Below are 27,741 nucleotides of genomic sequence, written 5' to 3'. Positions count from 1 at the left end.
ATTCCCTATCCAAACAGTGGCAAAGTCGGCACTGTGCACACTGGTGCCCTTAGTAAGTCACCTGCCGAGTTTGAAGCATTCAACAGATATGTGCTTGACAGACAAACAGACGTTCCTTGCATTTGTGGATCACACAACTCACATTTTGATTGTTGGAATGTTTATTGCATCAGATTATAATGGTTAATGAGTGATGAGCAAACTACTTAAACCATGGAGCCTGCAGGTGGATGCTGGCGTGTGATTTGTGAATTTAATTTCTGTGAAAATTACTGTATATTAAATCAACAATAATAATAATAATTGGTAGTACTTCCAAATCACTTTTTCATACACACCCGACATTTAAGTCCTATCTATCAGTATCTTAACAGATGACATATCCTCATCCAGATAAGGTGTTTGCCTCTGGGGTTAGCCTGCAGGCAGATCCAGTACAAACAAGCCACTAGATCATTCAAGTTTCAGTAAACAATGAGCCGTTTAAATTGTCACTGAGGGCTGTTCGTTATTTTCCACCAGTAAGAAAAAGCATGAGAGCAGAGGCAGATTACAGATAAGAGCAAAGCATCTCTCTCATGTGTCTGTGAGGTGACACCATTTTAGGACAATTTTTATATTCTTTCTCATGACATTTGAAGATTAAAAGACATGGAGAAAACTATGTCTTCCAATGCGTCCAAGGACCCCGCTATTCTTTCTGCTCAGGTAGGATTATAGAAAGGTACCGCCGTAATTAACAGCAGCCTGCACTGCAGTGTATACTGCTGATAATATTTGTTTACTGTATTTTAAGTGTGAAATTCTTCGTATTTAACACTGAAATATATACTTGTATTATTATTGTATATGTATTATTTGTTTTACAGACATTTACATTTGTAGCAAAAAGTTCAACTGATAACATTGTACACAACCAACATTGGATTATATGGCCACTGAGAGACAGAATATCATAAATGTTTTTCATGAGGTACTAAGGTAAACTAAGGAAAGTCATACATAATGAAAATACTCGAAACTTACCGACAAAAGTTAAGTAATAAAATGGGTCAGATTTTCTTCTGTTTGTCAGTTAATGCTTTTCGTATTAATACTTAATAAAAAATGTTTTTCCCTGTGAGTATATAGAGTATAAAATCTGGAGAAACAGATGATATGTAGTCGTAAATTCGATATCACAGACACTGTGGTTTGGCACATTGTTGTCATATTCCTATCTTAAGGCAATGTAAAGCAGGCTGCATATTCTCACCAACAAAACTTTAAGGGAACTTTATTAGTAATATAGCATGTGCACAAGGCATATAATGTAATCTGATCATGCACGTAGAGTTGGTCATATTTTGGCAGGTCAGGACACTGTTATCACATGATGAAAGTGTGTGAACACAGGTAGGCAAAGAGACTGACAAACAATCCAGTCATTAAATCGCAAAGAAATTGTTTTTGTTGTATGTTGGTTTTATTTTTAACAAGATGAATTAAGATTTCCAAAAGAATTTGACAAACATTTAGGAAATATTTAAACAGAGATCACCTACTCTGCCTTTAATAATGTTTTAAAGTTATTCAATGAAATTGGGACATAATACTCACTTTGGACCACGCCGTTATTGGCTAAAAGCTCTATCATGTTCCACCACCACAAAAATATCAATACACCAACAACGTGTCTGACTCCATCTCATCTTGAACTAGCAGTTGTATGATGTTTAGCACCATCTTGCATTTGGTGCATACCCAGTATCTTCAAACTTGTACAATTCTGTTCTGAGCAGGAGTCACACATTAATGATGGAGATGAGAATCATGCCCGTGGGAACTGGACCAACAAGACCGAACACATGTTATCTTTGGTCGGCTTTGCAATTGGCCTTGGAAATATCTGGAGATTTCCATATATGGCCTATAAGAATGGAGGGGGTAAGTGTTGGGAGTCAGTCAGTAGCTAATGTTGTCGGAGGCCAAGTATTATGACAAGCTTATTTTATCCCTGTGAGCAGGTGCCTTCCTCATTCCGTATTTCCTAATGTTGGCTCTGTGTGGAATTCCACTTTTCTTCCTGGAAAGCGCTGTTGGTCAGTTCTGCAGCCAAGGCCCAGTCAACATTTGGAGAGCTGTGCCAATATTCAAGGGTGAGGCTGAAATCTATAACTCTAAATGCAACAATAGTGAAGATCAAGATATTACATGTGGTTGATATTCACTTCCTCATGAAGCTGGCAAATAAGCAGAGAATTGGCAAGTATTGAAAACACATAGAAACTTGCAAAATGGAAGCCGACCGGCATGAAAATGGCTCCACAGCTTGTGTTTGCCGGTTCTGATGAAAACAAATGCACACGGCCAGGAGAGAGGAAGGAAGGGGGGGGGAGCATCAGTGGTGAGTTTTAACAACAGTGAGGATAAAGCGATAGACAATGGATGGATCACTTTAAGACAGGCCAACCCATAGCAAAGGCCAATCTTATTCTCCTGCAAAAACTCCCACCCAACTTCATGTAAAGTCATACATTAGTTCTCCTAAACAGATGAAGACTCAATCATAAGCCCATGGCCTCCATGACAAGGATAAAGAACTTTGGAATAGACAGTTCAACAAACAGTTGGAGTTTCTCTTCCAGGACCTTTGAGTAGACTTTCCCAAGTGGGTTCAATTCCCAGCTCTGCTAGTCTACATGCCACTGTGATCCTTGGCAAAACACGTTGCCCCACATTGCTCCTGACAGTAGAGTGTGAATGGAAATGGAATGGAAAATGTATGGTAGAACATGTGTTGCTGTATGAATATCTGAGTGAATGGGTGAATAGTGAATAGGTGAATAGGTGAATAGGTGAATAGGTGAATAGGTGAATGGGTGAATAGTGAATAGGTGAATGGCAAAACTGTAGTGTAAAGCATCTTTGAGTGCTTGTAAAGACTAAAGCAATATATAAAACAGTCCATTTACCACTTTTAAAATAGATATTCTGTGTGTTCCTCTTGCCACCAGAAAGTTGAAGAGAAAGCGATTGTGTGCTCAGTGCATTTTAAGGGGTCAAATATTTGATAAAAAAAAAAATTAGAACATGTTTCATCATGCAATCTGTTCACTTCTCCAGGTATAGGGGTCTCCATGGCTGTAGCCAACATATTGTTTACAATTTACTATGGTGTCATCGTCGCCTACGCCTTGTACTACATGTTTGCCTCCTTCCAATCTCCTTTGCCATGGTCCAGCTGCTTCAGCTGGGCGGACAGTTACTGCAGCAGCACACCTTTAGGTACTGTACCTTTCTCGTATTCTTATACAAAGCTGTCAGTCAAATTTGGTGGATGTTTGGTGGATGCTGTTTTGTTTGATGTACAAGAATCTTCCAATATATTCATGGTCACAAAGTGTGTTTTGCAATCTCAAATCAATATCAAACACCAAATGGCTGCACAATGCAATGGTTCCAATAGGCCCAAGCCGTCATGGGGCCCTAAGATGAATTGTGGCACTTTTCTATGATACAGTTCTAGCACGGCTCCTATAATCAAATGTGACGTCAACAGACTGCCGCCCACTGATTGGTCAAAGAATATTTTGTCTCCAATATGTAGCAAGGAAATTTCTAGAGCCGAGTAGGGCTCCAACTGTATAATGAGAAAGCGCCATTTGATTTAAGGGCTCCCTCCCACAACCTCAGAGTAGCCGGTGCTCGACTATTTTTGATACAAATGTCACACTATAAACTGCATTCATTATAGTTGTGTTAATTACACCAAACCAGTGCCACTGTTGTTGTTGTTTTAGTATTCATTTTCACAAACTTGGGCTGCCTCTTATCAAGTTGCTATTTGAAGAAAGCCAATTCTTGGTTTCTGTTTTCTTATTTAGTGGCCTGTAATGTAAGTGGAGTTTTAGTGACCAACTGGACACAGGAAAACATCACGTGCCCTTCATCAGACAAAGTCACAGTTTCAGTGGAGAGTCCAAGTGAACAGTACTGGGAGTAAGAATCTCACACTTAAACATGCACAAATACACCCCCTTGTTATGTTTTGATGTCAATACAATAATTTTTCTCCCACCCCCACAGTCGTGTAGCTCTACAGAGATCCAGTGGTCTGGATGAAACAGGACCTATAGTCTGGCACCTGGCTCTGTGTCTGCTGCTGAGCTCCATGATTGTCGCTGCAGTGCTCTTCAGAGGCATTAAGTCATCAGGAAAAGTGAGTTATCGTCACGCTGCGGTGACACAATAAATATGCTTGAGCCAGCAAATGTACATCTCCCGTGTAACATTCAACCCTTTGTGTCGGGCAGGTTGTGTATTTCACCACCACATTACCTTATGTGATCATTTTCATTCTGCTGATCAGAGGCTTGACACTAGAGGGCGCTAAAGATGGGCTAGATTTCTACATAGGTTCAAAGTCTAATTTCACTAAACTGACTGAAGCACAGGTAAGAACATGAGAACCACATTGTACAACAGTAAAACAACAAAGTCATACATTTGTGGCAGAAATGATTGTTGTTCAAATGTTGTTGTGTCTTAGGTGTGGAAAGACGCAACAACTCAGACTTTTTATTCCTTGACCATTGCTATGGGTGGAGTCACAACTCTTGCTTCCTATAGCAACTTCAACAACAACATGTTCATGGACTCAGTTATCATATGCCTTCTTAACCATGGTAGGAAAAGACAAGTTATTTTAAATCAGGTTAATAAGTTAAATTAAAGTTAATTAAATTGCAAGACACTCCATGTTGCAGCGTTTGAATGAGTATGAATGATGCGTGTGTGAATGAAGCCTAGAAAAGCTCTATATAAATACAGACTATAATAGCAACTCTTCTTCTGATTTTATTTGGTAGAAACGAGTAACAAAGATAGTTAGAGGAAATGTAGTGGAGTAAAATTGCACAATTTATATATAGGAAATGTATAAGTAATTTATAAAATATAATAAAAAATAATAAGTAAAAGTTGCTAGAAGTATAAATAAAGTATAGATACGTGAGTTTTGTCAACAATACAATATTAACAATATTACAATATTAAACTTATCACTGTATAATTCAATACTGTTTTTATATATATAATATTGGAACTGTTTTCTAATTCTCCTAGGAACTAGTGTGTTTGCAGGCTTTGCCATTTTTTCAATTTTGGGTCACATGTCTCACATCTATGGAAAGCCTGTTGAAGAAGTAGTGACTGAAGGTTGGATACCTGTTATAAAACATATACAATATAACATATATCATTTAAAAAAACATGTGTTGCATGTTCTCTGATGTTTTGTATGTCTCCCTGCAGGGTTTGGCCTGGCTTTTATTGCATATCCAGATGCTCTGTCGAATCTTCCCCTCTCTCCTCTGTGGTCCATCTTGTTCTTTTTAATGCTTTTCATAGTTGGCCTGGACTCTTTGTTCACACCAATAGGTGAGTCTGTCTTCTATCAGCTGCCACATTATACAACCTATACAAGTTATCTCTAAGAAACAAACGTTTACTCTTACCGTTGTTCATTAATGTTCTTCTCTTACTGTTAGAGGTGATCAGTACCACCTTATGTGATGCCTTCCCTAAACAGCTGAGTCACAAACGTGGCTATGTGTCACTGTGCACGTGTGCCATCATCTTCCTCTTGGGTCTGCCATGTGTGACAAGGGTAACGTGGATCTTCTAGGAGTGACTACATGACTGTTGTCTGATATTATTTACCTGCTCACATTCTCTCTTCTCTTCTTCTCTCTTCCATGTAATGTAGGCAGGAATATATTGGGTGATTCTCATTGACCAGTTTGCTGCCACGTGGGTGATGCTAGTTGTGGCTATCTTTGAGATCATTGGATTCTGCTACATATACGGTGAGTATAATGTGTATGCGTGTTTCCACTCGACTCACCTCGCCTCGGTACAGCATGGTTATTCTGCATTTTCACTAGTGATAGATAAAGTTCTTGTTACAGTTCCAGCTATTTTTTAATTCTTTTTTACATCTATAATTATAATATATATTATTATTTTTTACATCTATAATTATAATATATAATTTAATTATTTATCAGACTTTAAAGGGAGGGTTAGTGGGAGATCCTGGAAAAAACTGTTGGAGCAGGCTACATTTTGAATTCAAAAGTCCACGCCCCTTCCTTCTGACTTCCCTCCGAAACTACGCCTCTAGAGCACAGGAACGCGTAATGGTTATTCACGAAGAGTGTTGGTTTCACACGGATTCACGTGGTACTTTTTTTGGTACTTTTTCCGATACTGTTCAAATGACAACCGAAAAACAACAAACACTCTCAAAAAATTACAAAGCTGTCCAGTAGAATCAGCGCCACCATGTCATCACTTTGCAGCTCTTTCTGGGCTTTCAGGTGTCGCCACTGTTCACGCAGCACCGATGTTCACTCTGGTCTTGGATCGCTCTGCATTAGTCTTTTTCTTGGAAGTAGCTTTCCCCAAAAACTGCCACAAACACCTGTTGTTGGCACCTTTTCTGTCGCAACGTTGCTGCAACTGTCTCGTGTCTCGTTGGATTTTTAGCATGCTAGCATAAGCTCTGACGTTGTCTTTGTCATGTTGTAAAACGTTGAAGGATCTGAGCATGCACGATTAGCGCATGAAGAGAGGTACACACTTGGGGGGGAAAGGAGGGCTGATGACAGTTTGAGTGATGCACCACGATCCAATCCATTGTTCATTATGATTGGATGGTGTTTTTACAGGCCTGTCAGTTCCACAGGTGACTGACATTTACGCACCATTTGAAGACATGTACGATTATTTACCAATATATGGGTATGCCATATACATGGCAGGCTGACATTAGGATGATGCAAGCAACACAAAAACAACTGTGCAGAATTCTGCCAGAAGCATCATGTCATATATTTATTTATTATTGGTGTTGATAAGCGGACCCAAAATACATTTTTGCTTTGGCCCCATGAAGGCCATAATTGCCAGCCCTGCTAGTAATTAACTGCAATGCAAAAAATCCAAAAAAACGTGTCACATGCCCACATTATCCCTTCATATTTAAATGATGCTGGCGTGCAGATATGCACACCTGACTCCAGATTCTATTCAATTCTAATGTATTGTCTTACCTGGATCATGCATATGAATTGGCATTTAAGGCAAAACCTGTTTTCCAAAACTGAGTATGTTGTCTCTGACCAGTGTGGTACAGTTAGGAGGACAATTCATTGTTGGTTCTGATCTCTTTATGAGATTTCATGACACTAGGTGAACTGCGCATTCTCATCAGTCATTCACAGGCACATTTCTCTGTGTAACGTACACGCTGAGACTCGTAACAACGGTCCATTTATTTTGTGAACACTAAAAAAAATGTGGCTGGCAGTTGACTGAGGTCTCTGTTGTCGTACTGTAAGCTGTGCACATGTGCACTTTTCGTCCCATGCAATACAGGGGTGAACCGTTTGATTAAAGACATTGAGATGATGATTGGGAAGAAGAGCGCCGTCTTCTGGTGGTGGGGGAGAGCTAGTTGGTTTTTCATCACCCCCGCTATCACTCTGGTAAGGTTCGATCAGGACGCCCTTCACACCAGTGACATGAAACAATGATGACATGTGAAACTTTGATGTGAAATTCACCCTTGATAAACACACGAGGGCTGCAATTATTGTGCATCAAACGGAAACAAAAAGATTTTTAGGAAGATGTTTTCTTTATTAGCACGTTTCTCACATTTCCAATATTGAAGAATTACACATTTGACTACGCCTGGGGGCCGATGTGCATCTAGTCTGGTCAAGAGGGGGCCAGTCTAGAGGGGGAAAAAAGTAGTGTTCAGTAGTGGGTGGGCAATATGAGCTTAAAATTATTACACAATATTCCATCATGACATCACAATAAGGATTTTCATGAAGATATTTCACAGAATTTCAAAGTAAATGTGCTTATTTTAATATGGAGTGATGTATACCTCACAATCACAACATACTTATGATGCAAAATAAATCCAAAATCAAGCAAATCATAACATGGACAACTGTGAATTAAAATAAAAAAGCTTATATATGTAATTGATAATCAGTATTTTATTCTGTCTATATTCTATCACCTTAGCCACGCTGTGTTTAAAGTAAGGTTGCGGGCCATGTTTTCATAGTAAAATGATTATAAGTGATGGGACGTTCAGTTTGACACCTCTGACCTACAGTATATCCCGTTTACATCGGGATATACTGATTATCGCATACGGGAGACACCATAGGATATGTAGCCTAGATTTTTTTAAGTGGAGTTTATGTACAATTTTAAATAGATTTTAAAACCAAAAGTTTGATCTAATCTTCAGAAATCATCAATTTGAATCAGTCAGAATTGGTAGAAATGAAATAATGTTACCTGATTGTTTTGATGTGATATTACCACACAACTAAGAAGAAACAGGTAGTTGAGCAATTGTAGCTTTTATTCATTGTTATTACACAGAAAACATAAGGGAGAATGAATCTTAAACTTCATAATACACCAATTGTTGACTGTTGTTACACATTTATCACTTTTTCTTTAACTATTTATGCCACTGCCAGTGTTCTGTACCACCAATTACCATGTAATCTTCACCATTTATTCTGTTGTCTAGGGGATCTTCATATGGTCACTTGTGAGCTATGTTCCCCCCTCCTATGGAGAAGTCCTCTTCCCAGACTGGGGCTTGACTCTGGGTTGGTGCACTGCTGCCTTCATTGTTATCTGGATCCCTGTTGGCATGGTGTATATGCTGATAAAAGCTGAGGGGAGTCTCTGGGAGGTGTGTTTGTCATCTTGTATAACACGGAGCACTTCAAGCAGCCATTTAGTCCCCTCCCACCTCTTATCCTGGGAGAAGCTGGAGGAAACACAGCTCATTTCTAATTGTATCACACTTTCCACAGCGATTGAAGTCATTGTGTTCCCCATCTGAGGATTGGCATCCTTTCCTGGACATCCACCGAGGAGAACGCTACTCACCAATGACTAATTAGTAATTGTAACCCAGAGTTTACTACACTGACCTGTTCTGTATTAATACGTGATATACTTATCCCGATGCTGCACTCTCCTGTCAGTGGGGCATGTAGCAGCCTTGGGATGTGGAACCAAGTGTCTTGTACCGGTGACCTTTTAGAACTTTTTCCTACAAAAACATTTTTGCCATGACAAATACAATCTCGACATGTCAAGATTAAACTCCACATCGCAAGAATAAAGTTGGAATATCATGTCGAGAGACATGTCAACTTTAATCCCGACACGTTCATCAGAGAGAGGCATATAAAAGCGTGTTTGGTGTTTTAATTGTCAAAAAACAGTTGTTTTTGATATTAATAGATGTCTGTTTGTTTTTTATTCAGAAGTATACCTCGTTCCATATAAAAATAAACACTTTTACTTTGAAATCTGTGCAATATCACTATGAATATCTTTATATTATGGATGGATGGAACATTGTGTTAGAATTTTAAGCTTGTACTGCCCACTCACTATATAACAGTTATTTGTTTTTCCACTCTTTTTCTATAGACCAGCCGCCTCTTGACCAGACTAGATGCTCATTTCCTCCAGGTTATTTGAGTTTGACACCCCTGCCATAAGCCATGATCCAGTCAGGACAGTTTAATATAAGCACTATTTCATATCGTGTCATTGTTCAGTATGATTCTGATCATGTCAGAGATTTAGAATCACTTACTAAAAAAAGGTTACATTTGTTTTCCCTGTGCTTTCCCTGATTCACTTTGTTCACAAAGATATGGTGCTTGTGTATGTGAAAGCACAGGCAAACGTCATTGTTCCTTCTAAATCTACGACAGACTTGTGATTATAAAAATCAGCTTGACGGACACGTTAGTTTCCTTTGGTTTCACCTGGTCCAAGTGCTGCTGTGGTCACTCCATTCTATGTTGGTAGAGGTTTGAATGATATTTATCGACCTCATCAAATGGTCAGAAATCGGTGAAAGAAAAAGACATCACAATGTCCTTGATTCACTTGTCTTGAATTTAAACATTTAAACTGTTGCTTGAGAGACTGTACATGTATTTTTTAAATGCTTCTCATGTTAAACTGACTTGAATGCTGTCATCCATTTGTCACCCAATTTTCTAATGTCACACTTGATGTCCATGGCCATTTGGACTGAAAATGTCCTGTGAGTTAAGTGCTTTTGTCCATTTTTCCAGAATAACTTTCAATATCTGGCGTTATTTACAATATACTGCATGTTAAAATAGTGTATTAACAATTTAAAATGAAGAAAAACAAAAGGTTTTATATAGAAAAAGACTGTAGTTGTACACGGACACCAGATTGTGCGTGTTAAATTTGAAATTTGAACAGTATAAAACCTAAAATAACATTTGTTTGAGTGTTTGTCTCAATGTCCAAAAACAGGCCAAAAAAATGGATACTATATACAGGCAGTTTTTCCAACTCTCCTCTCTTGATAAAGACGCTGATTTTCCATCCTCCTGCAACAGCACAAGTGAAATTACCCTAATAACCACATTTATTAGCTTTCAGAAACCGTTGGATTTTTTCCAATGGCACAAACCGTTGCATAATTATGGTAATGCAGAGTGCACTTGCGCAAAACGTGTCATGGAAGTTAATGTTTTCTGTGTCTTCAGGTGAAAGTCAAACAGCTGAAGGCTGAAACATTCACTCAGACACAAAACTAAACCGACTCAACTTTAGTTGAAGGATGTCTCCATCTCTGTGACCTGCTTTTCTTGTACATGTGGTAATTCAACATACCCTTGGCTTTTTTTCCCATGTTATTTAAATTCACGCAGCCACATGATACAGTGAGTCACCTGTGTATTATTTGTCCTCTCATCCCATAGACTAATATTGCATCTTGATTTAAATTCCGATCATACTAAACACATAATATGAACTAGAGAAAGTGCACAAAGAGCACATATATATATACAAATGTCTGAACATATTTACACAGAGCACATTTGTACATGTGTCTAATGTTGACACTGCAGAGCGCAACAATAACCTCTCCCTTTCCCAAGCCTGTCAGCGAACTACGGTGGCCTTGTTATACCAGAAAGGATGAAAACTTGTAACACAAGTGCCTTCACTCTTCCACTTGCTCTGCCTCTTTCATAATGGTTTATGCATTTAGTTTGTGTGGTCGACGCTGTTCACCATTGTTGGACACATCTTTTCATTAAATGGTGCTTTTTGTTTGTTTTTATGACTCTCTGCAAAGTACATTAACACTGAAGTCATCAAATTTGGAATGGGATTATTATGTAGTTAAAAAAAACCCAGACTATGTTTTATATTTGAGATTCTTCACAGTAGCCACATTTTTGCTTTGATGGCAGCTTTGCACACCTTCTTGCCTTCTTAATTACCATCAGTTGTGTCATACAGAGGTGGTCGGGTGGTACACACTTCTATAGAGGGAATATACAACTAATGTCCTTCTCCAGATTATGGCGAGAACCACTCAAGTAAGTAAAGACAAAGAACTTTGATTGTGTGGAAACCATCAAACGCTGTGATGAAAACACCGAGACTTGGAGTTCATTAGAGTTAGCAGGCTCAACAAACTGCAAATTAACAGAATCTCAGATTAGAGCCAACACAAATGCTTCACAGAGTTCAAGAAGCAACATCAACTCAACATCAACGGTGACAAAAGAAACAACACTATGCTGTGTTCTACCACTAGGTGGCACTGTTGTTGCAGACCTGTAGAAGGCAAAGTAAGGCATCACATTTCATACACAGGGGCAACCCTATGTGCTTTACATTAATCCATTCATTCGTTAATTAATTCATCTTCTGGTGGCATGGTGCCGCGGTGGTAAGTAGTGGTTATCATTGTTGACTCACAGCAAGAAGGCACTGGGTTTGATTCCCAGTCTGGGACCTTTCTGTGTGGAGTTTGCATGTTCTCCCCGTGTCTGCGTGGGTTTCCTCCGGGCTCTCCAGTTACACTTTCGGTCAGGTTGGTCCCTCAACCCTTCATCTGACCTCGAAATGTCATTTGGTTGTATAATGACAATAAAGATGATTTCCTTTCCTATCAGGCGCTGGTGCCAATCTCAGCTAACATAAGGCAATAGGCGGGGTACACCCTGGACAGGTCGCCAGTCCATCACAGGGCCACACATAGAGACAAAAAACCATCCACTCTCACACTCATGCTCAATTTAGAGTGTCCAGTGCATGTTTTTAGACTGTGGGAGGATCCAGAGAACCCAGGAGAAACCCCCCCCACACACACACAACCACACACAACCTTTGTTCCGACCTTTGAGTCCACACAGAAAGGTCCCAGACTGGGAATCCCAATTAAAACACAGTGCAGAATAATCAAAAGAAAGAAAGGTTAGACTAAAATGAAGCATACAACTATAATTCACTCTAAATTAAAGAGGATTAAAATTGTGTACAAGTGTGTATGACACTACCGCTAAGTCACGTTCTGTGTTGTGTTCCTGTCTCAAGTGAACAGCATTGTTCAAGATTCCTGCATCATTTATTAATCCTTCTACATTACACATTAGACCAGAGGAAATGTCTACTTTGGTCTAATGAGTACAGATTTGAGATTTTTTTTTTACCTGCCATGTTGTTGTGAGATGGAGAAAAGGTGTGGTACATGTGTGGTTCTCACCATGAAGCATGAGGAGGAGGAGGAGGTGTGGAGGTGTGACGGTGTGATGGTGTGGAGGTGTGGAGGCTCAGCATATTGCACTTCATTTAAACAACACTGTCAAGGTTACATTAGATCCTCATATTCTTATTTAGATCTTGTTTATATTTAAAATCTCTGACATCATGAACGTTGGCGTCTCTTAATGAGAGAGACCTGAGTGTTTGTTGCATTACTGAATCACACCACCAGAGAGTGGTAACGAGCTGTATAAGGTCCAGCTCTTCTAAGTAGAGATTGTACAAAACTCACAGACTTTGATTTGTGTAATTCTCTCTGCAGTGATGTCATTTGTTTTTTTACATAAATTTGTCAAAATCTCCAAGCGGATCTGAACCCGTGACACAAGATGATTTATTCTGAACTCCTTTAACCTCAACCCAATGTCTCGTTTTCCCCTCTTGTCTCTTTCGTCACCATGGCAACCACGAACAGGGAAACAGCAGACAAACACAGACCTGTTGCCATCCACATACCACACAGTTGACACGATGATGAATCCGGATTACTCAACGTGTCCATGTGTTGTCTCAACCAGTGAAAGTGCCTCCGTCTACACTTCAAATGAAATAATACAATTGAAGCTCTGCAATTGCAAGATATCGATTTCTATTTTGAGATCTTTCCCAGAAGAACGGATGTGATTAAGTGGTGTAATTAGCTGTTACTCTGTGCAGTAGAGGTGATTTTTCTTGATTGCGTTAAACTTTCTCATAGAGGCAGGAGAGTGTGTACCTCAGGCACAACAAGCCTCCATTTGTGCCTCTCCTTGCTGTTGCATCAAACCTGCATGTGCAGTTTGACGCCACCCAGCACCCACTGATCAAAATGTGAGGGACAATCTGTCTCTGCGCCGTCCACCCTCCCACAAAATGCAGCCCTTTCCAACAACTGGTTGCCATTAGACACTGCCGGCCGGGCCTGTCACCATGGCAGCGAATTCTCAATCCTTTTCTCTCTGCCATGTCTCTGAGCGCACACATACACTTACACATTTAGCTGTGATGTGGGAGGCTCGTCCTTGAGTCCTCGCGCGTTCCCAGATTCAGCCGGAGACGAGTCCGTCTGTGAACAGAATTTAAATGCTGTGACAGGGAAGGAGACGGAGCTGGGCCTCGCATCAGCACTTTCACATGACGCAACCTGTCGTGGCATGTGTGACAGTGTCCTGCTACATGATATCATGGGTCATAGCATGGATCTTGCAGCATGGATCATGGATTTTTTTGTGTGCACGAAAAGCTTTTTTCTGATAAATGAGACACTTAACTGCTTACATATGCTGGATACACAAAAAGTGAATGTATTTATAATACTGCTAACATTTGTCCGGCATCTTGAAACACTTTTTCCAACGAGGTGTCACATGGTGTCAGGCCAACGTCAGTGTTTCGAGACTCTTAGATAATGCTTTGTACATTTACACTTTTGGCAGAACATGCACACAGGATGCTGTGTCTTCAGTCGTGGTGCAGGAGGAGATTTTCAGATTTCAACAGCACACACGACTTTCTCGTCTTCCAGGCAGCTGACGTCAGCTCCTGGAAGACGACATGATGTAGGTAAGGGGGGAAACAAGAGGTGCTGACTGGTGAAAGAAGGGAGACTCATACAAGTGAGGAGTAGGAGATAGACAGATCTGAATTTCTTTCTCCAATAAAAGCAACAGCCTCCCCAGTGTTGCTATGGCAACCTCCTCTCGCTCCCTTCCTTTCAGCAAGCTACCACTTATCCTTGCTGCCTTTCAGTCGGCAGGGCATGTGGGTGTGTGAGCTTTTGTGTGTTGGCTCCTGAATGAATAAAGCAAATGAAGGGGAAAGCCATAAGACTGCTTCATACACACACACACACACATATACACATAATACCCACATTAAAATAAGCTAAAATAATTCCACACCAATTCCAATTCTCTCTGTCCCTGCTCTTTCATCTCACTGTATATTCTGTCCTGGCTGCTCTCGTTCCTCTTTTTCTAACCACTCATTACCAAACCCACCCAGGACACAGATCAGATCTTCACGACCACAACTTTACAAAAGGAATAAGGTGACGACGAAACTAAACCACCAGAAAAAAACGAAACAAAAGCAAAATTAAAGAAGTGCACAAACATGGTGACATAATACTGTAGATACTCAGCACTTGTTTTTGTGTGATTCAGCAGTGGCGCTCTCTTCACTCTCCACAAACACCTCATTTAAAGGTTCAGTGTGTAAACTTTAGGTGAAATTGTAGAGGATAAAATAATTCTACTTCATTTTTTTTATCAGTTTACAATGACATGATGGTATAAATTGTTGTTTGTCATTCCCCCAGAATGAGCCATCAGGAGCCACATCAGCTCTACAGAAGCTGCTAGTTTGAACCACCGTGTTTTTACAATAGCACCCCATGGGCAAACGAAACATCCTCTGAGTTGTGATGCAATCTCAAGGCCACATCGCTTCTCCAACACACTTGGCAGTGAAGAGATGAGGGATATTCAGCTGAAAGAGCGACGGTGGCTCAGTGGTAGTTTAGAGTCTGAGTCTGTATGTTGCTCCTGACGGCGTGTGGATGGGTTTGAACAGTGGTGTGCTCAGACATGGCCAAAATTAAAAGCGCAGGTGCATTCTCACACACCTGTGTATACACGGACATCCTTTACAGCACAGCATCACTGAGGTGGGCATTTTCTGGGACCCTGTCATTACAGTAGGGGCAGTGGTGAATATTCAGCTCACCTCAGGACTCAGTTTTAATTCCCTGCCTTTGCGCAGAAGTTGGTCAGTGGTCAAGAGTTGAGTTTTGCAGATCACACTGGAAACTGAAGGGCCCGCTTTGATGGTTTTAAAACATGATCAGACACTAGAGAAAAAGGAATCTGTTAGATGATGAATTAACAGTGTGGTTAAGGTTTGGTTCTGTTTGGTTAGGTTTTCTCCAGGTGCAGTTAGCTTTATGAGTGCAGTTGTAAATAGACATTGACATAGATTACACTTTTGCCCCTATCAGTGGCTGGGTGTGTTAGGCTATTTTCAGATTAGGTTTCTTGCCCAGGGTCACATCAACATAAGATAAGATAAGATAGCTTTATTTATCTCACAGTGGAGAGAAAACTGCATTTTTCATGTAGACCAAAGGTGTCAAACCGTAGGCCACATGCAGCCCCCCCCCCCCCCCCCCCGTCGATTATATGTGGCCCACCACTTAATATCACAAGGAAAACACAGCGTGTGTGGCTGAGGCTCAGCTGCCACTGAGGTGATAGAATATAGAGAGAATATACTACTAAAAATGTATTTCCTAGCAATAATTTTATTATAGTAATTGGTTGTAATTATCACATTATTAAATGTATTGTATTTAACAATAAATGACATCTATATATAAGCTTGTTTGTTGTTTTAACAGCTTTCATTTCAGATTTAGTTCTCTGTTTTTGATATTAGATCATCACACATGTGTTTTGTATTGAGTATACACTGTTCTATATCAAAACAAGCACATTTACTTTGTAATTCTGTGAAATATCACCGTGAATATCTGTTTAAAGTTAATATTGCATCGCAATTTCCAGCCGGATATGGGCAACATTAGGCCCTGGGGCCAGATCTGGCACGCAAACCAGTTTTCTCCGGCCCGCCACGTCCTCACAGGTTACCTCCAGTTGACTGGAGTGAAAGATCAGAAAGATAAGCATCAGAAAGATAAGCATCAGCCTCAGAAACAGAAAAGTTGCCTCAGAATGTTGTGTTTTTAACCACGCTTCAAAGTCTGATATGGTTAGACACATGACGACAGATGCTCAGCATCTGTGCAGCGCTACACAAAGTTACTGCAAACCATTACTGCAGTGACAAGTGAAACACGGCCAGACTTTTATTTTTGAAATAGTCACAGTAAAAATAATAATAAAATTAATGTTTTACAGCATTTTTTCTTTAAAAATGTAAATTCTATGCATATAAAAAATGGGTTAAAGGATTATTATTTCTTTACAACCTCTAACGATACTGAACAGTTGTTTTTTTATCTCTAGACCCTCTTGACTAGACTGGACACTCATCGGCCCCCGGGTCATTTGTGCTTGACACCCCTGATATAGTCTATCGATTGGAACTGGGGGATCAAACCTCCGATCTGGTAAGAACACATGTTCTATCACTGACCCACAGCTGACCCTTAATACGCTCAATACTTTCAATCGATTCTGTGAGAACTCTACTTCAGTCTACGCCATTTTTATGAAGTGTGAAGCCTCTTTTACCTCAAAGTTACATGTTACATGCGGCACACGTGTATTATTTATGATGTTTCTGCTGTATCGCTGCAGATTGATCCACATTATTACACCTCCGTCCTAATGCAGACAAACTCTCCTCCATATTTAATGCATTCAGCCAAATTAATAACATGAGTTATTTCTCGTGGAGCTACGATGACATCGCATGCTGCAGTAATGCAATAAATTACATTTATTTCATACATTCATTACAACCAGGCGCCGCCGCCTGTCAGTGTGGCATTAAAGAGAAATTATAGGATATGCACAAAGACGTTTGGAATCAGAGAAAAGTAACAGCTAAAAACCCAAAGTCACCAGATTCCCTCTTCAGAGCATCAGTATGCACTGTAAAAATGTGACTTTATCTTTTAAGCACCATTAAATTAAGACTCATTAAAATCTTATTGAAGCTTGTTAAGTTCCTGTGGTGCAGAATTGATGTTGTCTATATTATGTTCTGCAGTTTGGACGAGACATTTGTTTCACACTGAAATCAAACAGACGAGAAACAGATATAATTATTGCATTAGTGCGACGGAATTACAAAATGGTGGTTTGCCTTCTGCTACTTTGTCACACGTCAAATTAAGCCTGGTTTCTGACGAAGGCCTCTAATCTGCAGATTATGGCGGAAAACTCAAATGAACTGGAATATGATTGAGCCAAAACCAAACTTCTCATAATAACGCTGCAAACTAATGGAAGTGGATCTCCTTTGGCTTTGGACACGGGAGGAGTGAAGGAGTGAGAGAGTGAGGCAGGGGCTAGAAAAGAGAGGAGGAGAGATGAGAGGGAGAGAGAAGCTCTGCTGCAGAACACACCTCATCTCCTCTGTAGCTGGAGGGAGAGAGAGAGAGAGAGAGAGAGAGAGAGAGAGAGAGAGAGAGGGAGTCTGTCTTTGCCAGTTTTCTCCTCAGCTCCAGAAAGAGGGAGAGCCAGAGAAGTGATATTTCAGGAATCATAAGAGGTCCACAAACGTGTGATTGGGAGGCAGATGAAGAGAAAGCATTCCTACACGTGAGGCACCTGCACAGCGAGACTGACAGCAAACACAGGCAGCAGCAACATGAAGTTGGAGCTTCTATTTCGGTAAGAAAAAACGTCAAAGAGGGAGAATTTTCACAGCAAACACGGCTGTGTGCACACACACACACACACACACACACATTCACTCATGGCAGTGTAATAAGGTGATGTAGCAGGTGTTTTAGGTCGATGTAATGCATCTCTTTTTATTTTGTTATCATTTATTTATCTTCTTTAAGGCTGTGCATCCATGTCTCTCTCTCTCTCTCTCTCTCTGTGTGATACATCCCTCTCTCCAGCTCTGTAAATCCTCCCTCTCTCTCTTTTCCGCCCTGTTGCAGAGTCGTAGCGGCACAGCAAATGAAAACCTTATGGAACTGACCGTTTCATGAAAGCAAGTATTCCCCTCTCTCTCTCTCTTTGGCCATTAATGAATGCAAATCTTACAGTAAAAGCTGTTCTCTGATCCGCTCTGCCCCCCCTTCCTTCGGTTCGACTGAAAAAAGCTTAGTGAAATGGAGGAAGGAGAGACAGTTTTCACCTTTTCTGCAACAGAAACATAAATGTGACAGTTCTATATGATTTCACATCAAAATGGGAATCTGAAAACTTTCAAGAATACAAACTGACACATGGATAGATGCTCATGAGAGGATGGAAAAAAGCAATCTCAGTTAAAGTACACCACAAGTTTTAGAATGGAAATAAAGCTGGGTACCTTACTGTTAAAATGCCAGATTTTAATTTCTAAAAAAAGTGTGACCTGGTATTGAGTTGTTTTTCTCCTCTGTAGATATCATTACGTGTTTCGCGATCAATAAAACACACGACAAACGTGACATTTTCAGCCCAGATGCTGATGAGTTCATATAAAGTCACATGAGGTGCTCACTCTCTCTCTTTCTGCAACACCCAATCTGATTTAAAATAGCTAAACCAGACATTTCCAACATATCCATGTTTGATAAATCAATTGAAACTTAATTTTATGAAAGTTATCTAATAATTCTTGCTGGACAATATTTTGCAAATGTATTTCCCGACCCAGTCTTTGGGAATCACTGCCCTCCAATCGATTTCATGTGGCCCGTCACCTAATATCAACTTATAATGGAGTTATTACTGTATGTGTTTTTGTAATAAATTCATTTTGCAACCCGCAAAACAAATGACTGTCCAGCAGAAAACCAAGAATATTAAAATAATACAGCAAGTATTATTTTAATGCCTTTACATTCCTCCTTAATGCATATTTGCTTTTGTTTAATGTAGGAACAGGCTCTGTTTGTTGCTTAGTAATGTGCTTATCATACTAACTGTTGTGGAATTCAATTATTGGAGTAATACATATAGGGATTTTATGCCAGCATGGTGTTGTCCTGTGTTTCCATGGTGGTTCCATCTATGTTTGCCCAAGTGGGCTTCCCATGTGTGTCCTGTGATACTAAAATGTGACCTGCATAGTTTGCCCACTTCATCCACATGCCCACTTAGTGCCCAGGGGCAAACACAGTGTGACGAACACAGATATTATCAGATATTATAAGTAAATAAGTGAAGTTCATGTGGTGTTGTACCCTTTAAAGTTAAATAGCACCTTACAAAATAAGAAAGGTTAAAGACCAGACTACACACAAGGGAAGACTTATTTGAAGAAATAAGTCTACAGTTGTTGTTTTTTAAGGTATCAACAGATATGTCAGTAACAAGAACACTCAAATCATACTGTGTAAAATCATAATGTGTCATTTTTTGGCAAAAGACATGGAATGAACTTTGAAGATGAGGTTGATTTAGCGACTGTAAATGTCTAAGCTTAAGTTGACTTGTGTTGTCTTGGTCAGAACACAGTTAAAATGCCTGTTATAATTCGTTTTTACAGCGGCCTCTGAATATTTCGTTAAACCACAGGGCTCGTGGTTTAACGAAATATTCAGTCTGACACTAACACTCATTAACTCCTCAGACTGGAGAAGCTGGAGACCCACAAACTCATTTAACGACTCATTGACTGACTTTATTTGCTGGGTGGACACACAACTCAATTACTGTACGACTTGCACAAATATACTCCATATTTTTCTGTGTTGTGACGGGTTTTGACGTTAATAGATGTATTTTACATCCTAAATACGCTTTTATTGATCACTGTAAACCGTTCCATATCAACACAAGCACTTTTACTTTTTTACTTTTTACATTTTGTGAACCATTATCATGAATATGTTGATATTCTGTTGTAATTGTAAGCTCGTATTGCCCACCTGCTACTGAACAGTTGTTTTTTACCCCAATTTTTGTTTCCCACTCATGACAAGACATTGGCCGCCAGGTCATTTGTGTTTGACAGCCCTGATGTAGACTATAGACTGGAACTGGGGATCAAACCTCCAGCCTTCTATCACTGACCAACCGCTGCCCCTTAATACTGTTAATATTTCCATGTAATCCAGTGCTATTTGCTGTACGCCAAGTGCATGTAATCATGTAAACAATGGATTAACAGTACTTATAAATGATCTATATTTGTGTTTGTTTTGGTTAAATTGTAATTACGTTTTAAACAGATTATAGTTGACACACACAGTTTTTTCTGTTGGTAAATGTGCCTCAGTGGCTGAGGGATAACCAGTCACAGGAGTAACAGGGGAAGCAATAAGGCCGCTCACAGTAAAACATACTCTCTACTTAATCACAGATAAGAGACTGTGAGGAGCAGGGAGGAGCTGGTGATAGATTTGTTTAAATTGTCTTTTCTGAATGTTTTCAAATGTAAAGGCAACATCTGTGTGTGCATTCCTGGAAAAAGACTGCCATAAGACGCGACGAAAAAAACATCAAAATGAAAGGATGAATCATTTATTGAGAAGGTTGCTTATGAAAAGCCGAGAGTGGAGATGAAAGCGAATGGATAATAAAAAAGAAAGAAGTGCAGGAGGTTGAAAACTGCTCTTGTGTTTTTGCTGCGCTGACACTGAACTGACTCAGTGCTTAGAAAACATGCTACACCTATAGCTCACACAGACGTATGCTTCTCGCTGCTCACACAATTAAGCAATTCTCTCTCTGTCTCTCACACGCTGCACACTGTCTGCTCATCACTACACCGTCCATTATTTATAGCTCAATATACAACTTCACCTGTAACCACAGAAATTACACATTTGTTTTAGTTTTTTTATGAAAAATTTGTGTTTTTCCATTCTGTCGTGCCATCGTCGCTCTAATCAACGGATGCACAGATTGGACTAAAAACAAATTCCAAACTAAATCTCAAAACACCAAGACGGCGTGTGGATAAATGTGTTTCCATGGCAACATGCATTAAGGCTTCTTGGCATGCACGCAAGCGTTTCCCCTCACAACAGATTTTTGATACTGGAGAAAATTACAGTCATTACTTTGGGCTTATTATTCAACATGTTTTTATATATATTTGTTAAGAAAATAATTATAATTCTAGGGACAGTGTTTGGTGTAAAATGCATACATAGTAGCTATTAAAATTTATTAGGATAAAGAATTAATGAATGAAGGAATATGAAGTGATATCAGTCTTCCTTCATTTGTGTATTTGAGTTGTTTTATTAAGATAAGAAGAAGAAAAAGTCTTCCAGAGTAAAATTGGTGAAAAAAAGTGGTGAACACAGTGAAACATTAGTTCTGGGCCGGTCAGGGCCGCCCCTATGCATTCAGGTGCCCTGGGCGAGATTGGGAAGTGCTGCCAATCCCTCCTCCAGTCTCCTCAGACCACTGTCACCAAACACACAAAGCTAGTTTTCCATTAAAAAGTGCTGAAAAGTGGGGCCAAGTAAATGTCCTCCCTCCATGCACACAGTCTTGTTTCACCAGTCACGTCTTGTCTGAACACTTGTCATACACATTAGTATTGGAGGTGAGGCACTGGCATTGTATCAAGTAACAGCATTCAGGATGATTTAAAGTAAGTGTTGAGACCGGAGTTTCACACTGTCCAAGTGCCATTCCCACTTTAAAATCTCAAAGTCCTCTAACGTTCAAACCCAAACCTTATGTCACAACTCTGATCAACACTCAAGACTAGGATCAATAATTCCATTATATATATTATTGTTTTCATGTGAACATGGGGATACAAATATCCAGTACAGATTGCACTTGATTTTTGAACTGAGGTTTAGCTTCATAACAAAGCGCTCCCTTCTTAAAGTGCGTAATTATCCATCCACATAAATAACAATTTACCAATTACAATTAAGAAATGAACATTGAGTGCAATGTTAGGCCTGTACAATGACTGTGGCCCACACTTTGGAAATCACTGCTCTAGTATACTTAAAGAATTTATTTTATCTCCTGCACCGATTCCATTTTAAAGCCCTATAATCCAGCTGTTTGATTTTTATTAGCTACTCACTATTATCCATCTATTCTTAAGTATTTAATTGTATTTCTTATTTATTTTTTGTAAACATTTCCTCATTCACACAAAGTTTTGATATGGTGACGTTTGGCAGTGAAAAGATGGTCAGATGGTGAACAATAATCCTCCTCCGCTTCCTCTCTAAACCTCGGATGCCCGTGCTGTTTTTTTGTTTTTTTTTTCTGAGCAGCCACTGACTAACGTGTGTGAGCAGTCACGTAAGGAATAAAGAGAAATTGTGCTTTGTTCAGTTTAACTTAGCCAATGTGGGGACTTTTTTACAATTTTGTGTGTGTCTTAAATCCTAAATCATCTAATCCAATCAGCGGATGATGGATGAAAAACATTAGTTTTAACAACTGTGGAGATTACACAGTATTTTGTGTTTATAAATTGTCGTGCTGCATAAGGGGCCAAAATTGATGAATGATAAAAATCGCACTTTTATTGCACGTAGTCTAACATCATGAGCTTACGTCAGGCTTAAATCATATAATTCAATTTAAATCTGTTGTTGGCACTTGTAAATGGGACACAAAGACGTACGACTGCTGCCAACTGTCTATGATCAGCTCAATGATCCATTTTGTACCTCTGAAATCTGAAATCCAGACAAAAATTATACTTTAAAAAATAGTAAAACTAGTATTTGGGGACTTTTTTGAAGTGTTGCATAATAAATATGATACGTGAAGTGTTATGCTATGCTATGTTTTGCTATGTATTTCACAGGCACTGAGTATGACATCGTCATTCCTTCTCGTGTAGACGACAAACTATCACCTACAGATTTGTCCTTTATTTATTGTCCGTATTGTTTATATTTTCCTTCTCTTGTTTTGTCACAATGATCTCCTTCCTTTTGCTCGTCTTTTTTTATCTTCATCTTTCTAGGAAATTACACCGAGCTTAAAATATTTTGAGACCTAACTGACCCTGTCCAGTTTGCAGCATCGTATGTGCAATCTCTCGCTTTAATAAAAGAATAACTGCTTTTTTCTCTCCTCTCTTTTCTCTGACAACAGTGAGCTACCACGCTGAGTCTTCCACCTGGAGCCAGGATGTGAGATGGATGGTGTGACAACAAAGGCCGTCACTGTGCTGTAACCACAATGTGTTCTCTTTCCACTGCAGTTTCATTCATGGTATTGTAAAGCCAAGCCTAACCACAGAGTGAAGTTACACTTTGCACCAGTTAACTTTGAAGCCTGTGTAGACTGCTGTCAATGATGTAATCCCTCTTTAATTGGCTCCACACACAGCCCTGGTGCAAATGATTCATCTCACCTCCTCATAAAAAAAACCTTACTCTCCGTGTCTGAATTGGCTTCTATGACCTGTGAGGATTATGAGGCCGACATTAGTGCTTTTACAGTCACAGTGTTTCCTGTGTGTGTTTTTTGGTGTGTGTGTGCCCGGTGTTGCGGGCTCACTACCTCACACACTACCATGGCACGTCTCCTGCCCGGCGCAGTGCGTGTGCCAGATCAAGCCGTGGTTCTCCCCCGATTCTGTGTATAATGAAGCTCCCACTGTGGACTGCAATGACCTGCTATTGACCAAGCTCCCCTCACCCGTACCCTTGAACACCCACACCCTACGCCTACAGAGTAACCTCCTGTCTGAGATCGACTCTGAGGTCCTGCACCGACTCCCAAACCTCACAGACCTTTACCTTTCCCAGAATCACTTCAGCCATGTCAGGACAATAACTCAGAGCTCCTTGTTGCCCTCTCTGCTGTCTCTACACCTGGAAGAAAACAATCTCAGTCACCTCCCGGAGTCCTCTTTCTCGTCACTGCCAGCTTTGCGAGAGCTATTTCTCAGCCACAACAACTTACACTCAATTGCCCCTGGAGCCTTTAGTGGTCTGGACTTTCTACTACGCCTTCACATCAACAACAATCTGCTCAGCACCATTAATCCTCGATGGTTCAGGGCTTTGCCACGTTTAGAAGTTCTCATGCTTGGGGGAAACCCTGTTGAGGCCCTTCCTGAAAAAGGGTTCCTGGCTCTAAAATCCCTCCGGAGTCTTGTTCTTGGTGGTATGGGTCTGAGAGGATTGGCAGAAAAGGCATTGGAGGGGTTGGACGGCCTGGAGAGCCTCTCCTTCTACGATAACTTGTTGACCAAGGTTCCCACACAGGCCCTGAGAAGAGTGCCAGGACTGAAGTTCCTCGACCTCAATAAGAACCGCATCAAACTGATCGAAACCGGAGATTTCCGAGACATGGCCCACCTGAAGGAGCTTGGCCTGAACAACATGGAGGAGCTTGTTTCCATTGAGAAAGCTGCTCTGGAGAATCTACCAGAACTCACCAAGCTGGAGATCACTAACAATCCACGTCTGTCTTACATTCACCCACAGGCTTTCCTCCGGCTGAACAGGCTAGAGAGCCTTATGCTCAACTCCAACTCTCTCAGTGCCCTGCACCAGCACATCATGGTTTCTCTACCCCGCCTTCAGGAAGTCAGCCTGCACTCCAACCCTCTCCGATGTGACTGCCTGTTTCACTGGGCTGCGGACGTAGCTTCTCACTCTCACACTGAGAGAGACACACAAACCGATAAAGACAGTGCTCGGATTGTGCGTTTCATCCAACCTCAGGCTACCTTGTGCTCAGAACCACCAGAGCTCAAAGCTCGTAGGGTGAGGGAGGTGTCTACCAGGGAAATGTCAGCCACCTGCCTCCCCATGATCCCCACAGGCTCCCTTCCATCCTATGTAAGAGTAAGAGCCGGAGGCAAACTGGTTTTACACTGTAGAGGTCTTGCAGATCCACAGCCTGAAATGTACTGGGTGACACCCTCTGGGTTGAGAATTGGTCCTGCACCCAGCCTGTCAACCAAAGGTTTACCAGCAACGACTGAAGGATTCAACCTCACATCTTCCTCTAGCCAGGTTCAAAGTGACACTCCCTGCAACCCCTCCAAAAACTACAAGCTTCTGCCTGAGGGAACTCTGGAGATCACCAAGGTTACTCCCAGTGATGCAGGACTTTACACCTGCGTGGCTGAGAATGTGCTCGGAGCCGATACACACACTGTTACTGTTGACGTGCACAGCAGAGAAAAGAAAAGGAAAGCAGGAATGTCTGCTACTCTGAAGAGATTTGCTTTATTCAGCAAGGATGTCAGGGTGGAGGTGAAGGAGGTCGGACAATACTATGCTATCCTGTCCTGGCAGAGTGGGCGCAACCTCCCATCAACGCGCCTTTCCTGGCAAGCCATACACTCCAACACCCACACTCCGATATACACCACACGTGTCCTGGCCGGCACGCAGAGTTTCAACCTGACCCACCTGCAAGCAGAGACCTTTTACAGAGTGTGTCTACATCTAGGGATCACTAAGGACGCCAGGCATTCCAACGGGAGATCAAAAGCTAACAGAAATCCTCAGTGTGTTTCATTCAAGACAAAGTATGTCCCAGAGCCCGAGCCCAGCCTGCGGCTCAGCCCAGAGCTGACCTCCACTGCAGTTACATTCATGCTCCTCACGGTCATACTGTTGCTGCTGGTAGGCCAGAGCCGGGACAGTCCACCCAATAATGAGGCGGGGAAGCTACACGGTACCCTCCTGCAGAAAATCCCAAACCCCAAGGCTCTGATCATCAATCTGAACACCGAGGGAAACAAAGAGCATCAGTCAAAGCAGGATGAGAAACTGCTGTTGTATGATGACTGCTGAGATAACCGAGACCGGAATAAAGAGCTGATTTGTTGACACTCAATCACTGACACGGAGGAAGATGAGCAAAATGATAAAGATAAACTCTGTAAATCTCAGCTGGAAGAGAAAAGTCCTGGTCAAAGAAATGGCGAAGAAAGAGATTTGTATTTATTTTATATAAAGTATATATTGGCATTGTTTTGTGTTAAGATGTTATTGTATAGAATTCCTAAACCCTAACCAGACAATCATACCACTGCTGCACAGAGGGTGAACACAGGAGAAACAGTGAGGAGTCTGAGCTGCTGAAACTGAAGAAAACACTAATATATATATATATATATCTCCAAGGACGGATGCTTACAAAGAAGAGCAGCTCAGACTTGCCACGTGCAGGTGTGTGCATCCACAGACTTGAGACGGATACCGAGTGAAATTCCTGCTTGTTTGGGCTCTGTCTGTCATTGTGATTGGTGTAAACAACCTGTTTGCTTAGTGCTCAGTATAATGGTCTGGGTTGTTCATTCATTCTTACAGTACATACGTATACAGTACACTGATCCAGATTTGCCACCTAACACGCTACATCCTCTTTCAGTATTAAAGCATTGACCCAGAAGTGATTGTGTTAAATTCTATTTTGAACTATTAAACAATAAAACAAATCTTTTTAATGTATACATTCATATTGTTCGCCTCCTTTTTCTTACAACAAACGTGTTTGAGATTGTACGATCAAAACAAAGAAAAAAAACTATTTAGCTTACAACGACGTATAATAAAAAACCTATTTTACTTGGTTATATGTAGCAAGAGTTGCTCCAGAGTACAATTAAGTGGATAATATGACACCTACTCAGAAAACATCAGACACAGTGTGTCCCCTGCTGGAGAAAAGTTGTAACTGAGCAAAGGAGTGATAAACAAAATCTTTTTTTTTTTTTTGTGAAATGACTTCCAATGATCGAGGTTTCAGTAGTCATTCAAGTGAGGATTGTCTTCCTGATTTACATATGAAACTATATTTATTTTACTACAAACAGCTGAGCCGCAACAGGTAAACTAACGCTAGGATCATGAGAACTTGCTACTTTAATTAAGGTAATTGGTACTTTAACTTCAGGTTTCCACCTCAACCAGCTATCAACTGAATAAATGGTCAATTTAATTATACAGTGACATAAAATGTGGAAAAGACATTTGATTAATTCTCTATAATAAGCATTTTATTGACTTCATATTGTTACTGATTTTACTCAGGGAAAATGTCTACTCTAGATACATAAGTCATTATCTTTTTCACCAACCTTTAATTCAGGTGGCCAAGTAAATTACAAACACAGAAATAATTAGCATGGGAAGCAAAAATCCATGTTAGCAAATCAATTGGAGTAAACTAAAATGAAAATGGTCATAAATAACTAACTAGAAATGTGCCTTGACACTTGTGCAATCCCATGCACAAGCATCCAGTATACACAACCATACATACACATGCTCACATCTGTGCACATGTGTACAGCATGCAGCTATCAATCAGACTTTATTTATATAAGCACTTTTCATACAAATAGAAATTGTAGCACAAAGTGCCACCGCACCCCGTCCGTGAGTCACAGACATGGAGGAATATTAAAAGAGATGAGACAAAACTGTCAGGACACACGGTGATCGATGAGGAA

At 40.4% G+C, this 27,741-nt stretch overlaps 2 protein-coding genes across 3 annotated transcripts; both read left to right on the top strand.

Moving 5' to 3' along the window:
* Nucleotides 1–531: 531 nt before the first annotated feature.
* LOC131460630 (sodium- and chloride-dependent neutral and basic amino acid transporter B(0+)-like) lies at nt 532–10,075 on the top strand. The gene is made up of 15 exons (XM_058631269.1): nt 532–708; nt 1,782–1,926; nt 2,007–2,138; nt 3,106–3,267; nt 3,867–3,981; nt 4,069–4,201; nt 4,296–4,436; nt 4,532–4,667; nt 5,107–5,199; nt 5,296–5,421; nt 5,532–5,650; nt 5,750–5,849; nt 7,423–7,532; nt 8,609–8,776; nt 8,901–10,075. Exons 1-15 carry the CDS (start codon nt 652–654, stop codon nt 8,988–8,990), a joined length of 1,827 nt encoding a protein of 608 aa, XP_058487252.1. The 5' UTR covers nt 532–651; the 3' UTR covers nt 8,991–10,075.
* Nucleotides 10,076–17,804: 7,729 nt separating this feature from the next.
* lrrn2 (leucine rich repeat neuronal 2) lies at nt 17,805–26,737 on the top strand. 2 transcript variants are annotated; one of them, XR_009240424.1, is made up of 2 exons: nt 17,805–18,047; nt 18,326–18,378. XR_009240424.1 is itself a non-coding variant. In XM_058631795.1 (2 exons), the coding sequence occupies exon 2, from the start codon at nt 23,735–23,737 to the stop codon at nt 26,075–26,077; it is 2,343 nt and encodes a 780-aa protein (XP_058487778.1). In that variant the 5' UTR covers nt 17,805–18,047; nt 23,412–23,734; the 3' UTR covers nt 26,078–26,737. The 2 variants fall into 2 exon arrangements, 1 of the variants encoding a protein (XP_058487778.1); XM_058631795.1 differs by lacking the exon at nt 18,326–18,378 and adding an exon at nt 23,412–26,737.
* Nucleotides 26,738–27,741: the final 1,004 nt, after the last annotated feature.

This window comes from Solea solea, chromosome 6 (genome assembly GCF_958295425.1).
Source record: "Solea solea chromosome 6, fSolSol10.1, whole genome shotgun sequence".
NCBI classification, from domain to species: domain Eukaryota; kingdom Metazoa; phylum Chordata; class Actinopteri; order Pleuronectiformes; family Soleidae; genus Solea; species Solea solea.
Note: the sequence above shows the minus strand (reverse complement) of the source record. Positions and strands in the feature narration are given on the sequence as shown.